Raw genomic sequence first — 25,877 nt, forward strand, 5'->3', positions numbered from 1 at the left:
AGCTGTGAAGATGATATGTTTCTTCCTTGGTACAAACCCTTTATCATGGTTCCACGCCTTATAATGACATACAACAAGAATGTATTGTCAGTTGGCAACAAATTATAGATTTCAATCATTGGACTCCAAAGATCTCTTGAATTAAGCATTAGTAATTTGTGAGAATTTTCCCTTGCAGAGCGTCGCTCACTGGGACTCATGCCCCCTTCATTTTTGAAATCCAGCATCCTTTCAAACCTATTTATGTCTGTGATACCTGTATGTATTTGTGGTATTTCCTGATGAAGGGGGCATGAGACCCCTGAACGCGTAGAATAAAACCACTGCAATCATACAGCATTCTCCTGGAATTTGTCTAAAGCGGCAGCGCGGAATATAGCTACAAACTCCCTTTGGATTCAAAATTTCTTCAGGACATTCTGCATACCATGCCAATTGGTATTGTAAATGGTGATGAATCTTACCTTAGATTCCTGATTTAACTTAGATTGCGGTTTCAACAGCTCATTGCGATCAATTTTCTTAGCTGCTTGTAGGCCTTTCTTAATACACCTACGTGAGTATCCCCTTTCTTGGAACCTGTGAAATAAATCATCTGCTTGTTCATTAAAATAAAAATAGTCCTTATTGGAGCAGATCCGCTTTGCCCTAAGGAATTGGCCCTTAGGTATGCTCTTGATTAGCGATTGAGGATGGGAAGATGTCGCGTACAATAATGAATTGACAGCAGTTTCTTTACGAAAGATAGTGGTTTCCAAGAGTCCACTGGAGGAATTTGAAGTTTTGATGTCAAGAAAATCAATAGTGGATTGACTGTATTTACAGGAAAGTTTGATGTTCAATTTGTTGTCATTTAAAATCCCAACAAAATCGAGGAGGTCCCGTTCCGAGCCCTGCCACACCATGAGAATATCATCGATGTAGCGGGCCCAGAAGAGGACCCCCTCGATATGAGCTATGGGTTTAGTAAAGAAGATTTCGCGCTCCCACATGCATATAAAGAGATTCGCGTATGCTGATGCGAAAGCCGCACCCATTGCGGTCCCCTGCTGTTGTAAATAAATACTCTGTTTAACCCCTTCACCCCCAAGGGTGGTTTGCACGTTCATGACCGGGCCAATTTTTACAATTCTGACCACTGTACCTTTATGAGGTCATAACTCTGGAACGCTTCTATGGATTCCAGTGATTCTGACATTGTTTTATCGTGACATATTGTACTTCATGTTAGTGGTAAAATTTCATTCAAATAACTTGCGTTTATTTGTGAAAAAAACGGAAATTTGGCAAAAATTTTGAAAATTTCGCAATTTTCCAACTTTGAATTTTTATGCCCTTAAATCACAGAGATACGGCACACAAAAAACTTGATAACTAATATTTCCCACATGTTTACTTTACATCAGCACAATTTTGGAACCAACATTTTTTTTTTGTTAGGAAGTTATAAGGGTTAAAAGTTGACCAGCAATTTCTCATTTTTACAACACCATTTTATTTTTAGGACCACATCACATTTGAAGCCACTTTGAGGGGTCTATATGATAGAAAATACCCAAAAGTGACACCATTCTAAAAACTGCACCCCTTAAGGTGCTCAAAACCACATTCAAGAAGTTTATTAACCCTTTAGGTGCGTCACAGGAATTTTTTTGAATATTTAAAAAAAAAATGAACATCTAACTTTTTTTCACAAAAAAAATACTTCAGGTTCAATTTTTTTTATTTTACCAAGGGTAACAGGAGAAATTGGACTGCAAAAGTTATTGTGCAATTTGTCCTGAGTACGCTGATACCTGATTTGTGGGGGGGAACGACTGTTTCGGCGCATGGCAGAGCTCAGAATGGAAGGAGCGCCGTTTGACTTTTTCAATGCAAAATTGGCTGGAATTCAGATCGGACGCCATGTCACGTTTGGAGAGTCCCTGATGTACCTAAACAGTGGAAACCCCCTACAAGTGACCCCATTTTGGAAACTAGACCCCCCCAAGGAACTTATCTAGATATGTAGTGAGAACTTTGAACCCACAAGGGCTTTACAGAAGTTTATAACGTACAGCGGTACAATTAAAAAATCATATTTTTTCCACAAAAATGATCTTTTCACCCCAATTTTTATTTTCCCAAGGGTAACAGCACCCTAAAAGTTATTGTGCAATTTGTCCTGAGTACGCTGATACCCCACATGTGGGGGTAAACCACTATTTGGGCGCATGGCAGAGCTCGGAAGGGAAGCAACGCCATTTGACGTTTTTGGCTGGAATTGAGATCGGACACCATGTCGCGATTGGAAAACCCCTGATGTACCTAAACAGTGGAAACCCCCCACAAATGACACCATTTTGGAAACTAGACCCCCTAAGGAACTTATCTAGATGTGTGGTGAGAACTTTGAACCCCCAAGGGCTTCACAGAAGTTTATAACATAAAGCCGTACAATTAAAAAATCATATTTTTTCCACAAAAATGATCTTTTCACCCTCAATTCTTATTTTTCCAAGGGTAACAGCACCCTAAAAGTTATTGTGCAATTTGTCCTGAGTACGCTGATACCCCACATGTGGGGGTAAACCACTATTTGGGCGCATGGCAGAGCTCGGAAGGGAAGCAGCGCCATTTGACGTTTTTGGCTGGAATTGAGATCGGACACCATGTCGCGATTGGAAAACCCCTGATGTACCTAAACAGTGGAAACCCCCAACAAATGACACCATTTTGGAAACTAGACCCCCCCAAGGAACTTATCTAGATGTGTGGTGAGCACTTTGAACCCCCCAGTGCTTCACAGAAGTTTATAACGCCCGGGCGTGAAAATAAAAAATTCGTATTTTTTCCACAAACATGATCTTTTAGTCACCATTTTTTTTTATTTTCCCAAGGGTAACAGGAGAAATTGGACCCCAAAAGTTGTTGTCCAATTTGTCCTGAGTATGCTGATACCCCATATGTGGGAGAAAACTACTGTATGGGAACACGTCGGGGATCGGAAGGGAAGTAGTGACGTTTTGGAATGCAGACATTGATGGAATGGTCTGCGGGTGTCATGTTGACTTTGGAGAGCCCCTAATGTGCCTAAACAGTGGAAACTCCCCACAAATGACCCCATTTTGAAAACTAGACCCCCTAAGGAACTTATCTAGATGTGTGGTGAGCACTTTGAACCCCCAAGGGCTTCACAGAAGTTTATAATGCCCGGGCATGAAAATAAAAAAATCGTATTTTTTCCACAAACATGATCAATTAGTCCCCAATTTTTTCATTTTCCCAAGGGTAACAGGAGAAATTGGACCGCAAAAGTTGTTGTCCAATTTGTCCTGAGTATGCTGATACCCCATATGTGGGAGAAAACTACTGTATGGGCACACATCGGGGCTCGGAAGGGAAGCAGTGCCATTTTGGAATGCAGACTTTGATGGAATGGTCTGCGGGTGTCATGTGCGTTTGGAGAGCCCCTGATGTACCTAAACTATTGAAACTCCCAACAAGTGACCCCATTTTGGACACTAGACCCCCCCACGGAACTTATCTAGATGTTTGGTGAGCACTTTGAACCCCCAAGTGCTTCACAGAAGTTTATAACACTCGGACGTGAAAATAAAAAAATCATTTTTTTCCACAAAAATGATATTTTTGTCCCCAATTTTTTATTTTCCTAAGGGTAACAGGAGAAATTGGACCCCAAAAATTGTTTTGCAATTTGTCCTGAGTAGGCTGATACCCTACATGTGGGGGTAAAACACTGTTTGGGCGCATGGCAGAGCTTGGAAGGAAGGAGCACCATATGACTTTTTCAACTCTGTATTGGCTGGAATTGAGATCAGACGCAATGTTGCATTTGGAGAGCCCCTGTTGTGCCCAAACAGTGGAAACCCCCAATTCTAACTCCAACCCGAACCCCAACACACCCCCTAACCCTAATCTCAGCCCTAACCCAAGCCCTAACCCTAGCCCTAATGGAAAAATGGAAATAAATACATTTTTTTTAATTTTATTATTTTTCCCTAACTAAGGGGGTGATAACGGGGGGTTTGATTTACTATTTATGGCGGTTTTTATGTTTGGCGGCTGTCGCACGCTAAAAGACGCTTTTTATTGTAAAAATAGTTTTTGCATCACCACATATTGAGAGCTATAATTTTTCCGTATTTTGACCCACCGAGTCATGTGAGGTCTTATTTTTTGCGGGACGAGTTGACGTTTTTATTGGTACCATTTTCGGGCACGTGACATTTTTTGATTGCTTTTTATTCCGATTTTTGTGACGCAGAATGAACAAAAACCAGCGTTTCATGAATTTCTCTTGGGGGGGTGCGTTTACACCGTTCCGCGTGCGGTAAAATTGATAAAGCGGTTTTATTCTTCGGGTCAGTACGCTTACAGATGTACCTCATTTAGGTCGTTTTTTTATGTTTTGTCGGTTTTATGCAATGAAAACTATTTTATATAAAAAATAATTATTTTTGCATCGCTTTATTCTGCGAGCTATAACTTTTTTATTTTTTCGCTGATGATGCTGTGTGGCAGCTCGTTTTTTGCGGGACAAGATGACGTTTTCAGCGGTACCATGGATATTTATATGCTTCTTTTTGATCGCGCGTTATTACACTTTTTGTTTGGCGGTATGATAATAAATCATTATTTTTTGCTTCGTTTTTTATTTTTTAAGGGGTTCGCTAAAGGGGTTAACTAATGGGACAGTTTTATAGGGCGGGTCGTTACAGACGCGGCGATACCTAATGTGTACTTTTATTGTTTTTTTTTTATTTTCAAAAAATGAATTTATTGGGGAATATTTTTTTTTTTTTTTTTAAATTATTTTTACACTTTTTTTTAATTTTTTTTTTACTTTATTACATAGTCCCAGGTGGGACATCACTGTCCTGTGACAGATCGCTGATCTGTCACATCACAGATCACTGTGACAGATCAGCGATCTGTCACAGGCAGTGCACAAGGCTTCCTCATGCCTGCGCTTTGCAGGCACTGAGGAAGCCAGCTTCCTCCAGGCCCCCGAAGGCCCCCGTCGCCATCTTGGATCCGGGGGCCTGGAGGAAAGGAGTCCCCCGCAGCAGCGCTGCACATTGCGCTGCCGTGGGGGGCTCAGGGAAGCACGGAGGGAGCCCCCTCCCTGCCGATGCTTCCCTTTAACTCCCGGTACACCGCGATCATGTTTGATCGCGGTGTGCAAGGGGTTAACGTGTCGGGGGTGGTCCGTGACCGCCCCTGACACATAGTGCCGGGTGTCAGCTGTGATAATCAGCTGACACCCGGCCGCGATTAGCGGCGCTCACGTGGGTGCCGCTGATCGCGTGTCACGTCTGCCATGTCTGTCTCAAGAACTCCTGGAGCGATGCGCATGTTTTGTCTGCTGTCCTGCATGTTCCCTAGAGCAGTGTGCAGACTCACCTCATCTCTGAGCTGCAGGATGCCTGCGTTTCTGCTCTGCCTTCTGTGATCTTCTCGTCATGTCTGGAGTCCTTGATCATGTGACGTTTCTTAAGATCCTGCACTGTCTGGTTCTGCAATCATCTCGTCATGTCTAGAATCCCGGATCATGTGTTCTTCCTAGGATCCTGCACTGGTTGGTTCGGTGATCATCTCGTCATGTCTGAAACCCTGATCATGTGACGTTTCCTAAGATCCTGCACTGTCTGGTTCTGCTATCATCTCGTCATGTCTAGAATCCCGGAAGTGCTCCCCTGGTCCTGACCTGAGGAGGAGGTGCTATGCCCTATATCAGGCCGCCTCTTCCTATGCTCAGGGCCTGATTATTGTGTTGCTTCCCTGCAAGGCTCTGGGTCTGTGGGGTTGCTCCCTCTATTCTGTGCCCTTGCACTTTGCTCTGTAGTGCGTCTCTGCACACGCTCCGTGCTCGTATTCCGCCTCTTGTCTTGTGTTGTCTCTCGTGCCATGTTTGTCTTTGCCTTGCTTTGTAGTCCTTCTGCTGTTCTTTGTCTTAGTCTGTTTTGCTATGTCTCGCCTTAGCTATGCTTTGACTTGTAGTCCTTCCTGTGTTCTCTGACTCGCCTGTTTTGCCATGTCTTGCTTTTGCTATGCTTTGACTTGTAGTCCTCCCTGTGTTCTCTGCCTTGCTATTCCTTGCTTTGTGTTCCTCCCTATGGTCTCAGTCTTTGCTTGCTCTGCCTCGCTCTCTCCTATGGTGCTCTGTTGTGCTCCCTGGCACACGCACCATTTCTCCTCTCCTTAGTGCTCGTTTCTTTGTCTAGTCCCAAGGTCTTCCCTTGGCCCGGCTCTGGGCTTCTGCCTACGCTCCGCTGCTAGACTCTGTCCTCGCTCTGACCTGGCTCTGTTTCTGCTTGTGTTCCTTGCCTTGTTCCCTGCCTTGTCCTTGCATTGAACCCCAGCGTGGGTTCCCCTTGGCCGTCTCCTGTGCCGTGGTAAGTGCCACGTGTTTGTGTACAGCCGTGTGCACTGGCCAGTGTGGCGTGCCCCCTGCGTGGCTCCTAGCACGCAGCCCTTCCTTGTGCCCTGGCGTTGCTCCTAGCACGCACCCTGCCTTGAACCCTGGTGTTGCTCCTAGCACGCACCCTGCCTTGAACCCTGGCGTGGCTCCTAGCACGCACCCTGCCCTGAACCTGGCGTGGCTCCTAGCACGAAGGTTCCTTTGCCCCCCTCCTGTGCCTTAGTCGTGCCTCGTGCTGGCGTTACTGCCGTGTGCATTGGCCAGTGAGGTGTGCGTCCCTGCGTAGCTCCTAGCACGCAGCCCTGCTCTGAACCCTGGCGTGTCTCTACACGCACCCTGCCTTGTGCCTTGGCGTGTCTCTACACGCACTCTGTCTTGTACCTTGTGCCTTGGCGTGTCTCTACACGCACTCTGTCTTATCCTATGCTTTGGCGTGGCTCTACACACGCACCCTGTCTCGTTTGTGAACCTTGGCGTGTCCCCTACACACGCACCTCGCTTTGAACCCTGGCGTGTCCCCTACACACGCACCTAGCCTTGAACCCTGGCGTGTCCCCTACACACGCACCTAGCCTTGGACCTTGGCGTGTTCCCTAAACACGCACCCTGCTTGGATATCTGTCGTGCCTCCTTGCCTGAACCCTGGTTTGCCTGCCGGATGCCCGGAACCTGCCGACCGTTGCCAGAGGTCCGGAACCAGATTACTGCGGCCTGATGTCCGGAGCTGACGTCCGCAGCCTGATCCCTGGACCCTGTCGGTTTGCCAGCAGTCCGGAGTCCGATGCCATCATGCCATTACCTGTGCCTAGGCGTGCCATCTGGCACGTACCATGTTATGGACCTTGGCGTGCCCACGCGCGCACCTTGCACGTTTTGCTTGTTTTCTCTGTATGTGATCTTTGTTATTCTAATGAAGATACCTTGCACCTACGTCTAGTCTCGTCTTGCTTCCTGCTCGTCCTTGTCGTCAGACACTCGTCTAGTGTCCCCTGAGCCGGCCGTCTGGTCCCAGCAGTCGTGGTGGCTCACCCCCTTGGTCTCGCCCCTGACACTCCCTGTATAGGGGGTGGAATCTCACAAGGTCAGCTCGCCCTCGGTGGGTGGGTGCCACGACCCAGAGGGTCCACTCAAAAAATGGGCTCAGCAGGAGCTGAGTCCGTCACATCGCGCTAGACGTACTATCCCGTCCATGGGCATAGGGGCCCGGGTCCCATGGACGGGATAGTACGTCTGATGTCAGGAAGGGGTTAAAGATGAAAAAATTATGCTCTAGGGCAAATTTCAACAGAGAGAGCAGGAATTCAATGAAATCAGAACAGTGTTGCGACATGGATAAAAAGGTTTTAACGGCCAATATTCCATTGTGATGTTGGATGGAAGTATATAGAGCTTCCACATCCATAGTTACCAGCCACATATCCTCATCAAGTGGAATGCCATCAATTTTTCTGAGTATGTCCCCTGAGTCCTTCACATAGGAAGGAAGATCCAATACTAAAGGCTTCAGATAGTGGTCTAACAATCTGGAAACAGTTTCACATAGGTTCTCATTACCCGACACAATCGGGCGTCTAGGGGGTACTGAGGCATTTTTGTGTATTTTGGGTATAAAGTAGATACATGCCATTTTGGGATAAAGCGGAATTAAATGGTCTCTGAGATCTTTTGTGATGAGGCCGTCATCAAAAGCTCGGTCAAGAATTTCTTGTAATTCACCCCTAAATTTCAAAGTGGGGTTAAAAGTCAGCTTTTTGTAGCAGACCTCATTTCTCAGTTGCCTAAAGGCTTCCTTTTCATACATGTGAATTGGCCATATCACCACGTTGCCCCCTTTGTCAGCCTGTTTTATGACAACCTCTCTCAGGTTTTTTAATTCTCGTAAAGCTTTTCTTTGTGAAAAGGATAAATTGTCCCTAGTACCTGACAATTGTAGTTTCTCAAAATCCTTAGTGACGAGCTTGACAAAAAGCTCGATGTTGGGGTACAAATTAAGGGGAGGAAACTTCTTAGGGATAGGAGGGTGAAATTGATCATTACCTGAGATAAGCGCAGTGTGTTCGTTATCCTTCAGTTCTTCAAGAATAGAAATGGCACGTAATTCATCTTCAGTCCATATTTCGCCTGCCTTTGGTTTATCATGTAATTTTTTTAGAATTAATTTACGGGCAAAGAGCTGGAGGTCTTTGGTAGCTGAGAATGAGTCAAAGGGAGAAGAAGGTGAAAAAGATAAGCCCAAACTAAGTACTTCCAATTGGGAGGGAGTCAGATCGATAGAGGATAGATTAATTACCTGCATCTTGGTGGAAGAATGACTAGGCCATTCATGTGGTCTTTTAGGAGTTCGTCCCTTTATGGGATCATTTTTTCTTAGATTATAGGTGCGCTGGTGTGCACCGTTACTTTCCCTCGAGGATACCGAAGATATGGAGGAGGAGCGAGACGAAGATCGTTCACGCATCCCACTAGAAGGCCATTAGTATACAGTACCATTATTAAAATCTTTCAAATCCCTTTGAAATTTTTTTGTCTTTACTTCCTTAACATCCTTTTCCCAAATCAGAAATTGACTATCCAAGTCCTTATTGAGAGCCTCAATTTCTGAGGAAGTGGAATTTTCCAAAAGTTTTTGGCGTGTACAATCTATGTCGGTGTCCAATTTCTCGAGTGTTTTCTTATTGTTACCAATAAGGAGCTCTATCAGCGATTTAGAACACGTGGTACAGGTCTCCTCCCATCTTGTTCTAAATAATGGGTCATCAATAAAAAAAGAAGGCATAATACGAATGCGAAGTCCTCGCGGTATCAAGTTCTTCGCCAAATAGGTCTCTAAAGAGGCGTATCCATGTGGCTGCTTCCTCCTTCCTGCTCTGACGCGTCGAGCAGGGGGGAGGCGCGGCTTTCATGACGCTGACCTGTGACGCCCACGATCCGGGCCGCCCACCGGAAGTGCCGATAAACGCTTGTCTTTCATAACTTGTTACCATATAAAAGGACTATCAGACAGCTCCTCCATGGGCCCCTCGAAAAAGCTGCCGCGAAACGCGCGTCGGGGTCCTTCCATCCACACCTTGAGGTAATATGCACTGACCACCTTTGTCTATTTCTTATTTGCACATGTCTTTCAGGGTTTGCTGCTGCCTTATTCAGCATTAGCATATACTGGCTATGTAGCTCCCTATTCATTTACATCTGCCCATGCTAAGTGATTTGTTTATATTAACACACCTTTGTGCAATGCTTAAGGGGATTTTATTATCTGCATGGTAATTGCATTATGCTTTAAATACCTTATATGCATATTTGTAATGCTTTATACTAAATAAGGAATGCACTGGCATGTATTTAAATATTTATTTCCTCTTTTATGCATTTATATTTGTTCCTCAGCATTGGTTTCAGTATTTTTTGCATATACATCTTGTACTTTTTGTGCTCATTATCTTTGATGTGGCATTTTTTGTAGTGCCCCCACTTTTATAATTATTGTGAATTTTATATCCATGGTTTTAACTATGTCCTAATAAAGATTATTACTTTTAAGCATAGCTTCTTTTTTCTTTTTGGATGATTTTTCATTGAAGCTGTTTGTTTTCTAGGTTGACTAATTTTGAATAAAGATTCTAGAGTGGTCCATGTAGTAACATTGAGGACAGAAATACATGTCGTTAAGACAGGTTCTGTACTTCAGATGTCTAGGAGGATAAAAATAAATATAGGTGTGTTTCTCTAAAAACAATATTATCTGTGGACAAAACAACTAACTAGACAAGAAGTCAGCAATTCCTGTAATTAGTGGCTCAATGGTCAGCACAGTACGGTGGCTCAGTGGTTAGCACTGCAGACTTTCAGCGCTGGGGTCCGCTTTATCCCACCAAGGATGACATCTGCAAGGGGCTTGTATGTTCTCCATGTATTTCTGTGGGTTTCCTCCTACTCTCTAAAGACAAACTGAGAATGTAGATTATGATGTGTGAAGATGATAAAGTGCTGTGGAATTAATGGGGCAATATAACCGAGTATAATAATAACAACTAATTATAGCTGAAAGAGCCCCATACCAAACTTTTGAATACCCCTTCCTATACATGTAACATCCTGACAGCCCGGAAATAGCAGTACATACTGATTATTATTCAAATTCTAGGACGCACACTTTAAATATCAGAAACTAGAAAAACTATTAAAAGGTGTATCCTAGAGATTACAAAATACTATGTGTGTCCTGCTGGTTCTACATTGTTAGAGACATGTCCTAATATCTACTAATCAATACTTACCTGGTGGTGTAAATAATATGTAAAAGGGTGAATAAATATCATATTTTCGTCCTCTGATGTATTCATTAACAGTAGGATCTTGGTAGTGTTTCTATGCAGCATGTGCATTTCAAACAAACAGCTCTGCATCATCCACATTATTCACGCACAACTCAGCAAGGCACATATGCACATATTTCTGCAGGCACAGTATGCACCCCCAGGTCTGTTAAAAACATACTCTTTCACTCAAACCGCTCTGCTGCATGCACACACTCACACAACTCTGCTGCATTCACACACACAACTCTGCTGCATGCACACACTCACTCACACAACTCTGCTGCATGCACACACTCACATAACTCTGCATGCACACAACTCTGCTGCATGCACACACTCACTCACACAACTCAGCTGCATGCACACACTCACTCACTCACACAACTCTGCTGCATGCACACACTCACTCACACAACTCTGCTGCATGCAAACACGCTTATGTGGTGCCCCTGAGGCTCAGTCGCCACAGAGGTACTACACCTCCTCCTGAGGAGTGGTGCCCCACCATCCAGGTAAGGTAGAGGCTCCTGACCACACTCCAACACCTGTACCCCACACCACAAAGTAGTGTAGCAAAGCACCCATTGGTGGCTCCCTGCTTGGAACACGAAACGTGCTGGGTGATGGGAGGAGCTTAGTTACATTAAAGAGAGCGGGAAGAGTTTAGGTAGAGGGAGTCAGAGTTGTTGTTGAGTTGGAGAGATAAGAAGATCCCCAGAGAGAGGGATAGATGGATGGAAGTGCAGCAGCAGATCCCAGTGACCTGGGTCTGCTGGCACAGGAAAGGAAGAGAGAGAGAGCGACATAGACTGAAGGCCTGATTTTCCATAGAAAGAAAGATTAGTACGGAACGTGAGGCGTAAAAGAGAACAGAGGACTTGGGTTAGAAGAGAACCCTTCCTAGAAGTTCTAAGCGCAAGGCTGGGTCCCGGTCCCCGAGGTTGTATGGATACTATTGGTCCTGCAGCAGACACCGGAGGAATTGAAGTAGTAACCGCTTTATTCCCACACAAGACTTGGGGGCACAACAGCAACTGGATAGTGAGCCGGGACTTAGTAGCAAGGAGTCCCAGAAGCAGGCTACAGCTGTCTGCCGTACAAGTAGAGTTCATAAGAACATCGGACAGGAGGAACTCCAGTGTAACTCAGTACTAGGAGTACTTCATTTAAAAGCGCTATAAGAGGAGATGTTCAGGAAGGCACATGTTGGCGGAGTGTTGGAAGGGAGTATTCCATTTGGCCTGGAAGTTGACTGAGTCCCTAACCCGGAGGACACGGCACGGAGGCAGGCACCTGTTTGTACAACAGACTGTGAGTACAGCTATGGAACTACATGCCCTGGTGTCCTCCACTTATTCCTGCGCCAACCTGCCCAGCACTGCTACATCCCTCGCGCCTGACACTACACCATCTAAGTGTCACCTCACCTACACTGCCCTGGGACTACAGCCCTGCCTGTGGAGGGCTATAACATCACTGCTGCACCATACCATCTGTCCCAGAGGATCTGTCTGCAGCGTCGGCTTACATCTCTATTGCCGAACACCACAGGTGGCGTCACTTATCACTTATCCTAAGCACACTGAACATTCTCTCCTTTTTACAATGGGCGCCCAGGGCCACGGGCCATGTCCCAGCTGCCGTGACATCTGCTATTAGAGCTCATCAGGCCCGGTACCGAGCACCCCACAGCCCTGGGTGTGAGGGCGACCCACTTACATAGCTTTGCTTCACACTCAACCCATCTGGTTTGCATTTCTCTCCTGCCCTGCACTGATAAATCAGTGTCAGACAAGGAGAGAGAGACTTCTGTGGCTCTCTCCCTACCCTATGTCCCAGGCAAGCAACCCCTCGGACGCCATGACCCCCATAGCAGCAATATTGACTATGGCTATAGTTCCACCAATGAATTATAACTCCTTGCAAATTCCCACACCAAACAGATCTATCAAAACGAGACCTTCTGTATGTGTCGGCACTTTCATGGTGTCCAGGTAGCTATGACCCTTCTATGTTTTCTGTATACAAATCCTCAGGAAACACAACAATGACTTAATGGCCATTTACCACATTTTGCCAAGAGCTGGAATAACCATATCTACATAGACTCATGTCAATGAGAGGGGATCCTGTCCTTCAGATGTCTAAAAGGATAAAATGAAATGTTTTAGATGTATCGCTAGGTACAATATTATCTGTACCCGGAAACAATTGAGTGACCATTGTTCTCCAGTGACATTGTCCTCTTCCCAGCTCTCACGTTGTTTGACACATTGTAAGTAGAGTTGAGCGAAACAGGTCGGTCAGATTCAAAAGTCGCCGACTTTCGCCAAAGTCGGGTTTCATGAAACGAAACCCGACCACAGTGTGAAGTCGGCCATGCGGTCAGCGACCCAAGCGCCAAAGTAGGGTTTCGCCGAATGCTTGCACGTGACTTTTTCAGCCAATGAGAGAAGCGGAGCTGGAGTGGGAGCGAGAGAGAGGGAGAGAAGAGAGAGCTTTCACCGCCTCTAGGGTTAAAATTCATGGCAGGTGTATTTACAGTCCTCCACTCACTGCCGACTTTTCTCCCCATTGACTTGCATTGGGTTTCATGTTACACGACTTTTCCCGACTTTTCCCTATAGTCGGCCGATTTCGTTCGACTCGACTTTTGAGAAAGTCGGGTTTCATGAAACCCGACTCGACCCTAAAAAAGGCAAAGTCGCTCATCTCTAATTATAAGGTTTTAACACTAGAGACAGGTTAGGACTAGAGTTGAGCGAAACAGGTCGGTCAGATTCAAAAGTCGCCAACTTTCGCCAAAGTCGGGTTTCATGAAACGAAACCCGACCACAGTGTGAAGTCGGCCATGCGGTCGGCGACCCAAGCGCCAAAGTCGGGTTTCGCCGAATGCTTGCACGTGACATTTTTCAGCCAATGAGAGAAGCGCAGCATGAGCGTAGCTGGAGTGGCAGTGGGAGAGGGAGAGGGAGAGAGAGAAGAGAGAGAGATTTTGCCACCTCTAGGGTTAAAATTCATGCCAGGTGTGTTTAGAGTCCTCCACTCACTGCCGACTTTTCTCCCCATTGACTTGCATTGGGTTTCATGTTTCACGACTTTTCCTGACTTTTCCCTATAGTCGGCCGATTTCGTTCGACTCGACTTTTGAGAACCCTAAAAAACTCGACCCTAAAAAAGGCAAAGTCGCTCATCTCTAGTTAGGACCATTCTGGGTGGGTACACCTTGTGGTGGTGGGATAACTTTTATGTTCATTTGGTCAAAATGGCGCTACCTAAATCCCCTTTGTTATTTGCATCAACTATTACTAGTTACTGATTTACTTGCTGTAGGGTATGTGCCCATTATTGTTTTTCTCTTCCAAGGTTTGGTAAACCTAAACAACTATCATTAAAAAAATTTTTTTTCGGTTTTGTGAAGTTTTTGTTGATGATGACATCATTTATTTCATGAAGTTTGTTAAAAGGGTCCCCTGATGGTCATCTTATCACAAAGTGTCCTCATGCTGAGACCTTCAGCAGTCAGCTGTAATATGTAAGGAGGACACTTTGCTGTAAGTATTTTTAGTTTCCCTGCAGCGCCACCGCAGGTGAAATGAAGCATAACACAGTGTCCATTCACATCAATGGGAGGTATGTATAATGCAGGACAAGACAGGTCATCTTGAAGGAGAAATGCTCTTTTGTAACCGCTCTCCATTCTGGCCATGAGATGAGGAGCCTGGATTGAGGACCTTCCTTTATTAATGTAAGGTTAATAATACTAGACTACTTAATATATTCTAAAGAACTGTATATAGAACTGGGTTTTCTAAGTGGAATAATCACTGTAACCTTTAGTTGCACAGAAAAAATCAATGTGGAGCCTTATACTAGTGTATTGGAGACAACGACTCCGGATAAAAAGTTTTAATAACAACCTTTCCTTATTACAATGTTCCATATGTGACAAAAAGAAGCTACATTGATGATTTAAAATCATCCAGCAGCTAGAGATTTTACAGTGGTTACAGAAGACAGGGAATTGCCACAGGGGATAATTGGAAAGTTGTTGTTGTGTCTGGGTTCTGCAGGAGAAAGTTGTGTCAGGGAGAGTCTCCTGTCAGACTGAACTAAGATAAGCTGCCAAGACCAGTTCTTTCTGGAAAGTGACTGCTGGAAACATGGGTGCAGTCAGGACAGCCAGGAGCATCATTGTTGCCTCAAGATAAGAGTTTGAGAGAGAGAGCTGACAGCACCGGACTCATCCCCCCTAGCCCCCTTCACCTCACTGCATGATGAAGGTATAGTGCTACTCTGTGTAAAGACACTGTGTGTGAAGAGAAGTTGTCTATGAAGAGACTTTTTATTTGTTTGCTGGAAGCATTGTATAAAGAGAAGTGATTCTGTGTGATGGAAACAAGCTTGATTAAAACCGTATAATCAACCCCTGTCTGTAAAACTGGATTTTGTTACATCACATAACTGTGAAAGTTAATGGCCGCCCTGAGTAAAATCCCATCAAGATTACAAAGAACTCGTTACTTTGCCCTGCCTCCATATACTGAGTGGTGGACATACAACACATACACATTAGATAATTTCAGCTGAACTCACCAATTTCGGATGGCTAATCATCTAATGTACATGGGGAAGGAAAGAAGAGTTTGCCATGGTGTATCCTATCATTCTTGATGAACATTACCTGTGGCCAAGCATTTATGGCTCCCATACACTTTTGATAAAAGCCATCTAAACCCATCAGTTTCTACTAAATCAAATAACCAGCTAATTAGTATGGGGCCCCTTCAACTTTAATGATATTGAGGAAGATAAGGATTAAGAAGTTTCATTTTAAATAACCAACACTTTAGTTATCCAGCAGTGGCTTTCTCCTTTTATCCCAATCAAAAGCTAATAAATCAAATGTTTATATGTGTGGGGGTGTGGGAGGAACGGCCCCCGTCGAGTGTCCGGGCCGGAACCAAGGGAGCCGTCATCTAGGTTTCGGGGGAAACTATTCCCGAGGGACAGAGTTCGGGGACGGACCGTTGAGAAGTATAAAAGGGGCGGGGAGCGCCAGTCATGATGAGTCAGCAGACCGGGACAGAGGCAGCAGGAGACCGTGGAAGCGACTGAGAGCTAGAGCGACTTACCAGTGCCAGGGAAGACGCTCACTGAGGACTTCAGAGGGACGGCGCCGAGACGACCGTCCGAGACTTGCTGCCCCGCTCCAGCACGCGGCCACTGCTGCCCCAGCTCAGGCCGCTGCCGCCTCGCCACAGCCCGCGACTACGGCCTACCCGCGATCGCCCGCAGCCGTTGCCATCCCGCTCCGGCCCGTGGCTGCGGCCTGTTCCCCACCACCCGCAGCCGCCCTGCTCTCACCAGTGGCTGCGGCAAGTCCAGTGCCGTCGGCGGCCACCACTGTCTCGCTCCGGTCCGCGGCAAGGGCCGAGCCTCTGCTCACCGCGGAGTCCCCGTCACAGCGGCTAGCTGCACAGGTGGCCTGTCACCCGCCACCCCGCATTGCTGTCGCTTGCCCCCATACAGGGGCTGCGGCCAACTCGTCCAAGGACTCCTCCTGGGCCGAAGGTGTCACAGGAGCGGCGGAACGCTCGAAGACTACGCCAACTCTTCAGCATCTGGGCCCAGCAGCTGCTCCGCCGAAGAACCACCGTCCAGAACGCCGAGGGACGTCAGGACGGCTAAGTTGACTATATAATTAAGGACCCATAGTCGGCCATACCGCGGCCCTATAGTGACCGGCTCTCGCCGGACGTAGTCGTGTTCTCCTCTGTTTGTGTGAACTGTATTGAGCCCCTGCGAGGGCAACCCTTGTTACCCCCTTTGGTTGAACAGGCTGAGACTGAGGAAAGTCCCCTTTAGGCCTATAAACGTTATTATAAAAACACCAACCGACTCGCGACTCGTCACTGCATCCTGCGTTCCTGCTAGTACCACAGGGGATTCAAAAACGTAGCTCTTGGCTGACAGCTATCGCATGTCTATGGACAACTTTAATGATAGTCCGTATTGAGAACACATGCACATTCTTGTGTGGGGGGGGTTGAAGGTTATAGCTGTCTGCCAAACAAGCATGCAGCTATGTAAGTTGTATCACCAGCGTTAGACCTCCCTGGACCCTCTTCTCCACCCCGAGGACGCCTATTAGTCTGACTTCTGAACTGCAGTATGCCATACACATCTTCCATGTACATATTCTACATTACTATTGGTAGGAAAGCTTCTGATCATGATAAAAAAGTCAAATATTCATGTGCGGTGACTTTCTGAATATAAAAGTACATTTAATTGAGCCCATATCTAGCTAACCTTTCAATGAGCTATCGACGCTTGATTACTGGCTTGATTCCACAATCTGATGAGTAATAATGGCAACAGAACAATCGTCAATACAATCATTCTCTCTCCCTATGGAGCACTTCTCCCGTTTAGAATGGGTGATGTGCTGCCAAGAATAATGATTTTTTTTTATGACACCATTAACGATCCAAACACCTAATGAATGAGCTTTTTGATACTATGTTGAATGATCGCCGTTACGTTTTCACAGATGGTTCTTATGATGCCTCGTTCAATGATAGGACTGTATAGGGTGCAGAAGTAGCAGATGGGGTCCTCTCACTGTCACAGATCTTGTATTGGCACCCAGGAGTTTTTGGTTACATCTCAGGATAGATTTTTAGGTGTGAGATTATGTGTGTATGTGGGTGTTAAGAATATGACACTTTTCTACCTGGGGACATTTGCTTTGTTGATTTAAAATTGAAATTGCAACACCAAGAAGGAAACGTTGTGGAGTTCTGGAAATCACAGAATCTATAGATGTGTTAATAATCTGCAAATTGTGTAAAAATGGAAACAACATTTTGAAAACATCTCGATTTATTCAGTATGAGCCATATGCAGAAATCCCTGCTTTTCCGACCTCGGCTGCTATTATCATTGAAGTTATTAATGGTCGTCTGAATAACGCTCTGCTGCGCTGACTGCACTTGGGCAAATCATCAAGATCCCCTGCTGATCATTAGTGTAACGCCCATACGGTCCCCAGATCAATTTATGGCTATCGTTAGTCCAGGACAAAAGCAGGACTCATTGCTGAAGAGGATAGACCTTTATTTCAGCCTCCATTGCTTCATATCATCTTCTGAGTCTCCATCTGTAGACCACAAATCCCTGAAGAGGCTTTCATATCCATATCAGTCCTACTCCCGAGATTATAGTATGAGGGGCACAATGTATAGTAGCCAGGTCCCACTAGTCTTCATACCAGATCACTAACAGCTCGGCGTTAGATTGATATTGTGGTAAAACCAGTGATACAGCAATTTCTCCAAAGTGTCCTAGGAGATGTTTTTCAACACAACACCAGGTCACCTGCTCCCATGAATTCAGCATCTCCAGAAATGAGCACATCTCACATTAGTAGTAGTACTCCCATCATTTACCTCACATTAGTAGTAGTACCCCCATCATTTACCTCACATTAGTAGTAGTACTCCCATCATTTACCTCACATTAGTAGTAGTATCCCCCATCATTTACCTCACATTAGTAGTAGTACCCCCATCATTTACCTCACATTAGAAGTAGAACCCCCATCATTTACCTCACATTAGTAGTAGTATCCCCCATCATTTACCTCACAGTAGTTGTAGTATCCCCATCATTTACCTCAAATTAGTAGTAGTACCCCCATCATTTACCTCACATTAGTAGTAGTACCCCCATCATTTACCTCACATTAGTAGTAGTACCCCCATCATTTACCTCACATTAGAAGTAGAACCCCCATCATTTACCTCACATTAGTAGTAGTATCCCCCATCATTTACCTCACATTAGTAGTAGTATCCCCCATCATTTACCTCACATTAGTAGTAGTACCCCCATCATTTACCTCACATTAGTAGTAGTACCCCCATCATTTACCTCACATTAGTAGTAGTACCCCCATCATTTACCTCACATTAGTAGTAGTACCCCCATCATTTACCTCACATTAGTAGTAGTACCCCCCATCATTTACCTCACATTAGTAGTACCCCCATCATTTACCTCACATTAGTAGTAGTATCCCCCATCATTTACCTCACATTAGTAGTAGTATCCCCCATCATTTACCTCACATTAGTTGTAGTATCCCCCATCATTTACCTCACAGTAGTTGTAGTATCCCCATCATTTACCTCACATTAGTAGTAGTACCCCCATCATTTACCTCACAGTAGTTGTAGTATCCCCATCATTTACCTCACATTAGTAGTAGTACCCCCATCATTTACCTCACATTAGTTGTAGTACCCCCATCATTTACCTCACAGTAGTTGTAGTATCCCCATCATTTACCTCACATTAGTAGTAGTATCCCCCATCATTTACCTCACATTAGTAGTAGTATCCCCCATCATTTACCTCACAGTAGTTGTAGTATCCCCATCATTTACCTCACATTAGTAGTAGTATCCCCCATCATTTACCTCACATTAGTAGTAGTACCCCCATCATTTACCTCACAGTAGTTGTAGTATCCCCATCATTTACCTCACATTAGTAGTAGTATCCCCATCATTTACCTCACATTAGTTGTAGTACCCCCATCATTTACCTCACAGTAGTTGTAGTATCCCCCATCATTTACCTCACATTAGTAGTAGTATCCCCCATCATTTACCTCACATTAGTAGTAGTATCCCCATCATTTACCTCACATTAGTAGTAGTATCCCCCATCATTTACCTCACATTAGTTGTAGTACCCCCATCATTTACCTCACATTAGTAGTAGTATCCCCCATCATTTACCTCACATTAGTAGTAGTACCCCCATCATTTACCTCACATTAGTAGTAGTATCCCCCATCATTTACCTCACATTAGTTGTAGTACCCCCATCATTTACCTCACATTAGTAGTAGTATCCCCCATCATTTACCTCACATTAGTAGTAGTACCCCCATCATTTACCTCACATTAGTTGTAGTACCCCCATCATTTACCTCACAGTAGTTGTAGTATCCCCATCATTTACCTCACATTAGTAGTAGTATCCCCCATCATTTACCTCACATTAGTTGTAGTATCCCCCATCATTTACCTCACATTAGTTGTAGTATCCCCATCATTTACCTCACATTAGTAGTAGTATCCCCATCATTTACCTCACATTAGTAGTAGTATCCCCCATCATTTACCTCACATTAGTAGTAGTATCCCCATCATTTACCTCACATTAGTAGTAGTATCCCCCATCATTTACCTCACATTAGTAGTAGTACCCCCATCATTTACCTCACATTAGTAGTAGTATCCCCATCATTTACCTCACATTAGTTGTAGTATCCCCATCATTTACCTCACATTAGTAGTAGTATCCCCATCATTTACCTCACATTAGTAGTAGTATCCCCCATCATTTACCTCACATTAGTAGTAGTATCCCCATCATTTACCTCACATTAGTAGTAGTATCCCCCATCATTTACCTCACATTAGTAGTAGTATCCCCCATCATTTACCTCACATTAGTAGTAGTATCCCCCATCATTTACCTCACATTAGTAGTAGTATCCCCATCATTTACCTCACATTAGTTGTAGTATCCCCATCATTTACCTCACATTAGTAGTAGTATCCCCCATCATTTACCTCACATTAGTAGTAGTATCCCCATCATTTACCTCACATTAGTAGTACCCCCATCATTTACCTCACATTAGTAGTAGTACCCCCATCAATTACCTCACATTAGTTGTAGTATCCCCATCATTTACCTCACATTAGTAGTAGTATCCCCCATCATTTACCTCACATTAGTAGTAGTATCCCCATCATTTACCTCACATTAGTAGTACCCCCATCATTTACCTCACATTAGTAGTAGTACCCCCATCATTTACTTCACATTAGTAGTACCCCCATCATTTACCTCACAGAAGTAGTATCCCCATCATTTGCCTCACATTAGTTGTAGTATCCTCATAGTTTTCCTTGCATTAGTAGTAGTACCCCCATCATTTACCTCACATTAGAAGTAGAACCCCCATCATTTACCTCACATTAGTAGTAGTACCCCCATCATTTACCTCACATTAGTAGTAGTACCCCCCATCATTTACCTCACATTAGTAGTAGTACCCCCATCATTTACCTCACATTAGAAGTAGAGCCCCCATCATTTACCTCAAATTAGTAGTAGTACCCCCATCATTTACCTCACATTAGTAGTAGTACCCCCATCATTTACCTCACATTAGCCCTCCGTCAGGCGCAATATAGATTCTCCTCAGTTCATGCGCAATGTGCCTGACAAGCACAGATCAGAAAACCACCTATAGTAGCTACATATTTCAATTTCAGGACTATAGAAGTAGTCAGTGACCTTCATAGGAATGTATTAAAAGAGATTACACCAAATCAGATGCAAAAAAAAAAATTTATTAACCATAAACTTATTAAAACTAAAAGTACCACTTTTCGGTAGTACCGCCAAATAGGCTCCAGTTATCTTTACATAGTATCCCCATCACTTACCTCACATTAGTTGTAGTATCCTCATAGTTTTCCTTGCATTAGTAGTAGTACCCCCATCACCTACCTCACATTAGAAGTAGTACCCCCATCATTTACCTCACATTAGAAGTAGTATCCTCATAGTTTTCCTTGCATTAGTAGTAGTACCCCCATCACCTACCTCACATTAGAAGTAGTACCCCCATCATTTACCTCACATTAGTTGTAGTACCCCAATCATTTACCTCACATTAGTAGTAGTAGTACCCCCATCATTTACCTCACATTAGTAGTAGTACCCCCATCATTTAACTCACATTAGAAGTAGTATCCCCATCATTTACCTCACATTAGAAGTAGTATCCCCATCATTTACCTCACATTAGTAGTAGTATCCTCATCATTTACCTTGCATTAGTAGTAGTACCCCCATCAGTTACCTCACATTAGTAGTAGTACCCCCATCATTTACCTCACATTAGTAGTAGTATCCCCATCATTTACCTCACATTAGTAGTAGTATCCCCATCATTTAACTCACATTAGAAGTAGTACCCCCATCATTTTTCTCACATTAGTAGTAGTATCCCCATCATTTACCTCACATTAGTAGTAGTAGTATCCCCATCATTTACCTCACATTAGTAGTAGTAGTATCCTCATCATTTACCTCACATTAGTAGCAGTATCCTCATCAGTTACCTCACATTAGTAGTAGTATCCCCATCATTTACCTCACATTAGTAGTATCCCCATCATTTACCTCACATTAGTAGTAGTATCCTCATCATTTACCTTGCATTAGTAGTAGTACCCCCATCATTTACCTCACATTAGTAGTAGTACCCCCATCATTTATCTTACCTTAGTAGTAGTATCCTCATCATTTACCTCACATTAGTAGTAGTATCCTCATCATTTACCTTGCATTAGTAGTAGTATCCTCATCATTTACCTCACATTAGTAGTAGTATCCTCATCATTTACCTTGCATTAGTAGTAGTACCCCCATCAGTTACCTCACATTAGTAGTAGTACCCCCATCATTTACCTCACATTAGTAGTACCCCCATCATTTACCTCACATTAGTAGTAGTATCCTCATCATTTACCTCACATTAGTAGTACCCCCATCATTTACCTCACATTAGTAGTAGTACCCCCATCATTTACCTCACATTAGTAGTACCCCCATCATTTACCTCACATTAGTAGTAGTACCCCCATCATTTACCTCACATTAGTAGTAGTACCCCCATCATTTACCTCACATTAGTAGTACCCCCATCATTTACCTCACATTAGTAGTAGTACCCCCATCATTTATCTTACCTTAGTAGTAGTATCCTCATCATTTACCTCACATTAGTAGTAGTATCCTCATCATTTACCTTGCATTAGTAGTAGTATCCTCATCATTTACCTCACATTAGTAGTAGTATCCTCATCATTTACCTTGCATTAGTAGTAGTATCCCCATCAGTTACCTCACATTAGTAGTAGTACCCCCATCATTTACCTCACATTAGTAGTAGTACCCCCATCATTTACCTCACATTAGTAGTACCCCCATCATTTACCTCACATTAGTAGTAGTACCCCCATCATTTATCTTACCTTAGTAGTAGTATCCTCATCATTTACCTCACATTAGTAGTAGTATCCTCATCATTTACCTTGCATTAGTAGTAGTATCCTCATCATTTACCTCACATTAGTAGTAGTATCCTCATCATTTACCTTGCATTAGTAGTAGTACCCCCATCAGTTACCTCACATTAGTAGTAGTACCCCCATCATTTACCTCACATTAGTAGTACCCCCATCATTTACCTCACATTAGTAGTAGTATCCTCATCATTTACCTCACATTAGTAGTACCCCCATCATTTACCTCACATTAGTAGTAGTACCCCCATCATTTACCTCACATTAGTAGTACCCCCATCATTTACCTCACATTAGTAGTAGTACCCCCATCATTTACCTCACATTAGTAGTACCCCCATCATTTACCTCACATTAGTAGTAGTATCCTCATCATTTACCTCACATTAGTAGTAGTACCCCCATCATTTACCTCACATTAGTAGTAGTATCCTCATCATTTACCTCACATTAGTAGTAGTATCCTCATCATTTACCTCACATTAGTAGTAGTATCCTCATCAGTTACCTCACATTAGTAGTAGTATCCTCATCATTTACCTCACATTAGTAGTAGTATCCTCATCAGTTACCTCACATTAGTAGTAGTATCCTCATCATTTACCTTGCATTAGTAGTAGTATCCCCATCACTTACCTCACATTAGTAGTAGTATCCCCATCACTTACCTCACATTAGAAGTAGTATCCCCATCATTTATCTTACCTTAGTAGTTGTATCCCCATCAGTTATCTCACAGTAGTAGTATCCCCATCATTTGCCTCACATTAGTAGTAGTATCCCCATTATTTACCTCACACTATTTTTTTGTGCGCAATGCCCGTACCATCACTAAGTGACGTACACGTGAATGCAATAGGAGCTTAATTATCACCCCCCCCCCCCCCCCGAGGAAGCCCACACGCGTCAAGGCTGCACAATCGTGGTATTCACACAGGGAGTAATAATAATAATAATCTTTATTTTTATATAGCGCTAACATATTCCGCAGCGCTTTACAGTTTGCACACATTATCATCACTGTCCCCGATGGGGCTCACAATAAAGTAATTGGTAAGCAGTCATTTCTATCGCCATAGTCATGGTAGCTCAGTGTTTAGGGTTTAGTACCGTACTGTATTGTTTGAGATTACTGGATATGATATACTGGATATCTATATAGATGTATTCTTTGAATTATTGCCTCATGTGCCACCCCCCCATACTTTGCATCATTAACTACGAATTTGTCCGCCTGAGTTTGATCCGGATTTTGTATATGTATGTGTGCCACCCTGGCCGGGCCGCTGCGGTTACGGTACTGGTGCACGGCGGTTCCAAGTACTAGTATGGTCCGACCAAGGGCACGCGCCAGGCATTTCAATTGTGGGGGTTAATAATAAAATAATAAAAAAGTTTGTGATGCCAATTGGGATGTTCGGCCAGGTATGGCTGGGCACTGATGAGGGTCCCTGGGAGTTAGGTGGTGATGGACAGTACCAGATGATTAACCCCTTCCAACCCCTTCCTGGTACAAGTAGGAGTGCACAATCGGGTAACAGGTATGGATGCAATTATAACCGCAGATAACTGATCCCTCTTCATTGCTGGCAATATAGATTAATTATATTACACAAGCAGGCATTTTGTGGCGCTACAGGCTAGGGCGCCATAAATCCTTTTGGTATTGTAATTTGTTTCAACAACATTTGTATTTTTATAATTGGTGAACATATGACAGTTTCTGCCCCTTAGCTATTGGTGCCACTATGGTCTGGATAATGACCCTTTAAGAATAAGATTAACCTTTTCAGCTCAGATGTTTTTGAATGTATTTTCCTCATGTTAGTAGTAACCCAAAGTGCTAATTTGGGAAGGCTGTCCAATATACCTGAAGCTGTGTAACACAAGTATATACCTTCCCAGACACAGCTAGTTGAGCTGGAGGGCCCTGGGAGGTTATAGCCCCTAAATAATGGAGGCTCTGGCCCCCTAGACAACTGGCTCATTTGTCTTTTGTATCACACACACTTGTGATGGGCAGTCCGGCTCTTTTTGGTGATCTGGCTCACTCGGCTCTGCTCACCAAAAAGAGCCGGCTCTTTTTGGCTCAAAAAGCGGCTCTTCTTGCAAAAAGTGCCCTTTCCCCATTTTTTATCACTCCAGTCTCTTAGCTATAAAGCCTGGGCCTCATTATACAGCTGTACAGGGGTCTAGTGAAGGCTTTTTAGCCATTTTCTCAAAGTGTAAGCTCCTGGGATCAGGCCCTCACTCCTGTCCGTATTGCTGATTTGTGTTATCCTCTAATATCTGATATTTGTCCATGTGTTCTACATTAGTCAGTGCTATGACATCTGCCGGCACTGATTATTCTAAGGCTATGTGCACATGTTGCGGATTTGCTGCGGATCCACAAGTGATTTACAGTACAATGTTATTCTATGGGGGAAAAAAACGCTGTGTACATGCTGCGGAAAAGTCCCAGCGGAAACACAGCAGTTTATTTTCCGCAGCATGTCAATACTTTGTGCGGATTCCGCATCGTTTTTACACCCATTCCATTATAGGAATCCGCAGGTGTAAAAACACAGGCGAAATCCGCACAAAATCCACAATAAATCCACATAAAAACTGCACGGATTTAGACCTGCAGATTCTGCCAAGAGATGCAGGTTCCACACAGCAATCCGCAACATGTGCACATACCCTTATAAGTAAATCCTTGGAGACATGTTCCAGTTTCTTACAGAGTAACTCTAATATCTGCACCATACATGGCACCCCTTACCTACCAATTCTGGTATGGATGGTCCCCTCATTCCCAATCCTGGTATGCCTGGTCCCCCCACCCCCCAATCCTGGTATGCATGGTCACCTCACCCCCCCAATCATGGTACGCATGGTCCTCTCACCCCCAATCCTGGTATGCATGGTCCCCCCTCATCCCCGTCATAGGATGCATGGTTCCCT

General features: G+C 44.1%; 1 protein-coding gene across 1 annotated transcript in view; it reads right to left on the reverse strand.

Annotated features, from left to right (window-relative positions):
- LOC141060084 (calpain-13-like) overlaps positions 1–5,862 on the reverse strand; it is a 173,378-nt gene extending 167,516 nt beyond the window's left edge. Inside the window, exons 1-2 of the mRNA XM_073556361.1 lie at positions 5,407–5,862; positions 465–579 (exon numbers count right to left, since the gene is read on the reverse strand). Coding sequence (XP_073412462.1) covers positions 465–579; positions 5,407–5,486 — 195 coding nt within the window. The 5' untranslated portion in view covers positions 5,487–5,862. The remainder of the gene's footprint in view (positions 1–464; positions 580–5,406) is intronic.
- Between the last annotated feature and the right edge of the window lie 20,015 nt (positions 5,863–25,877).

The sequence above is a fragment of the Dendrobates tinctorius genome, unplaced genomic scaffold (genome assembly GCF_039654945.1).
Source record: "Dendrobates tinctorius isolate UK_male_01 unplaced genomic scaffold, ASM3965494v1 ptg000232l, whole genome shotgun sequence".
Taxonomy (NCBI): Eukaryota; Metazoa; Chordata; class Amphibia; order Anura; family Dendrobatidae; genus Dendrobates; species Dendrobates tinctorius.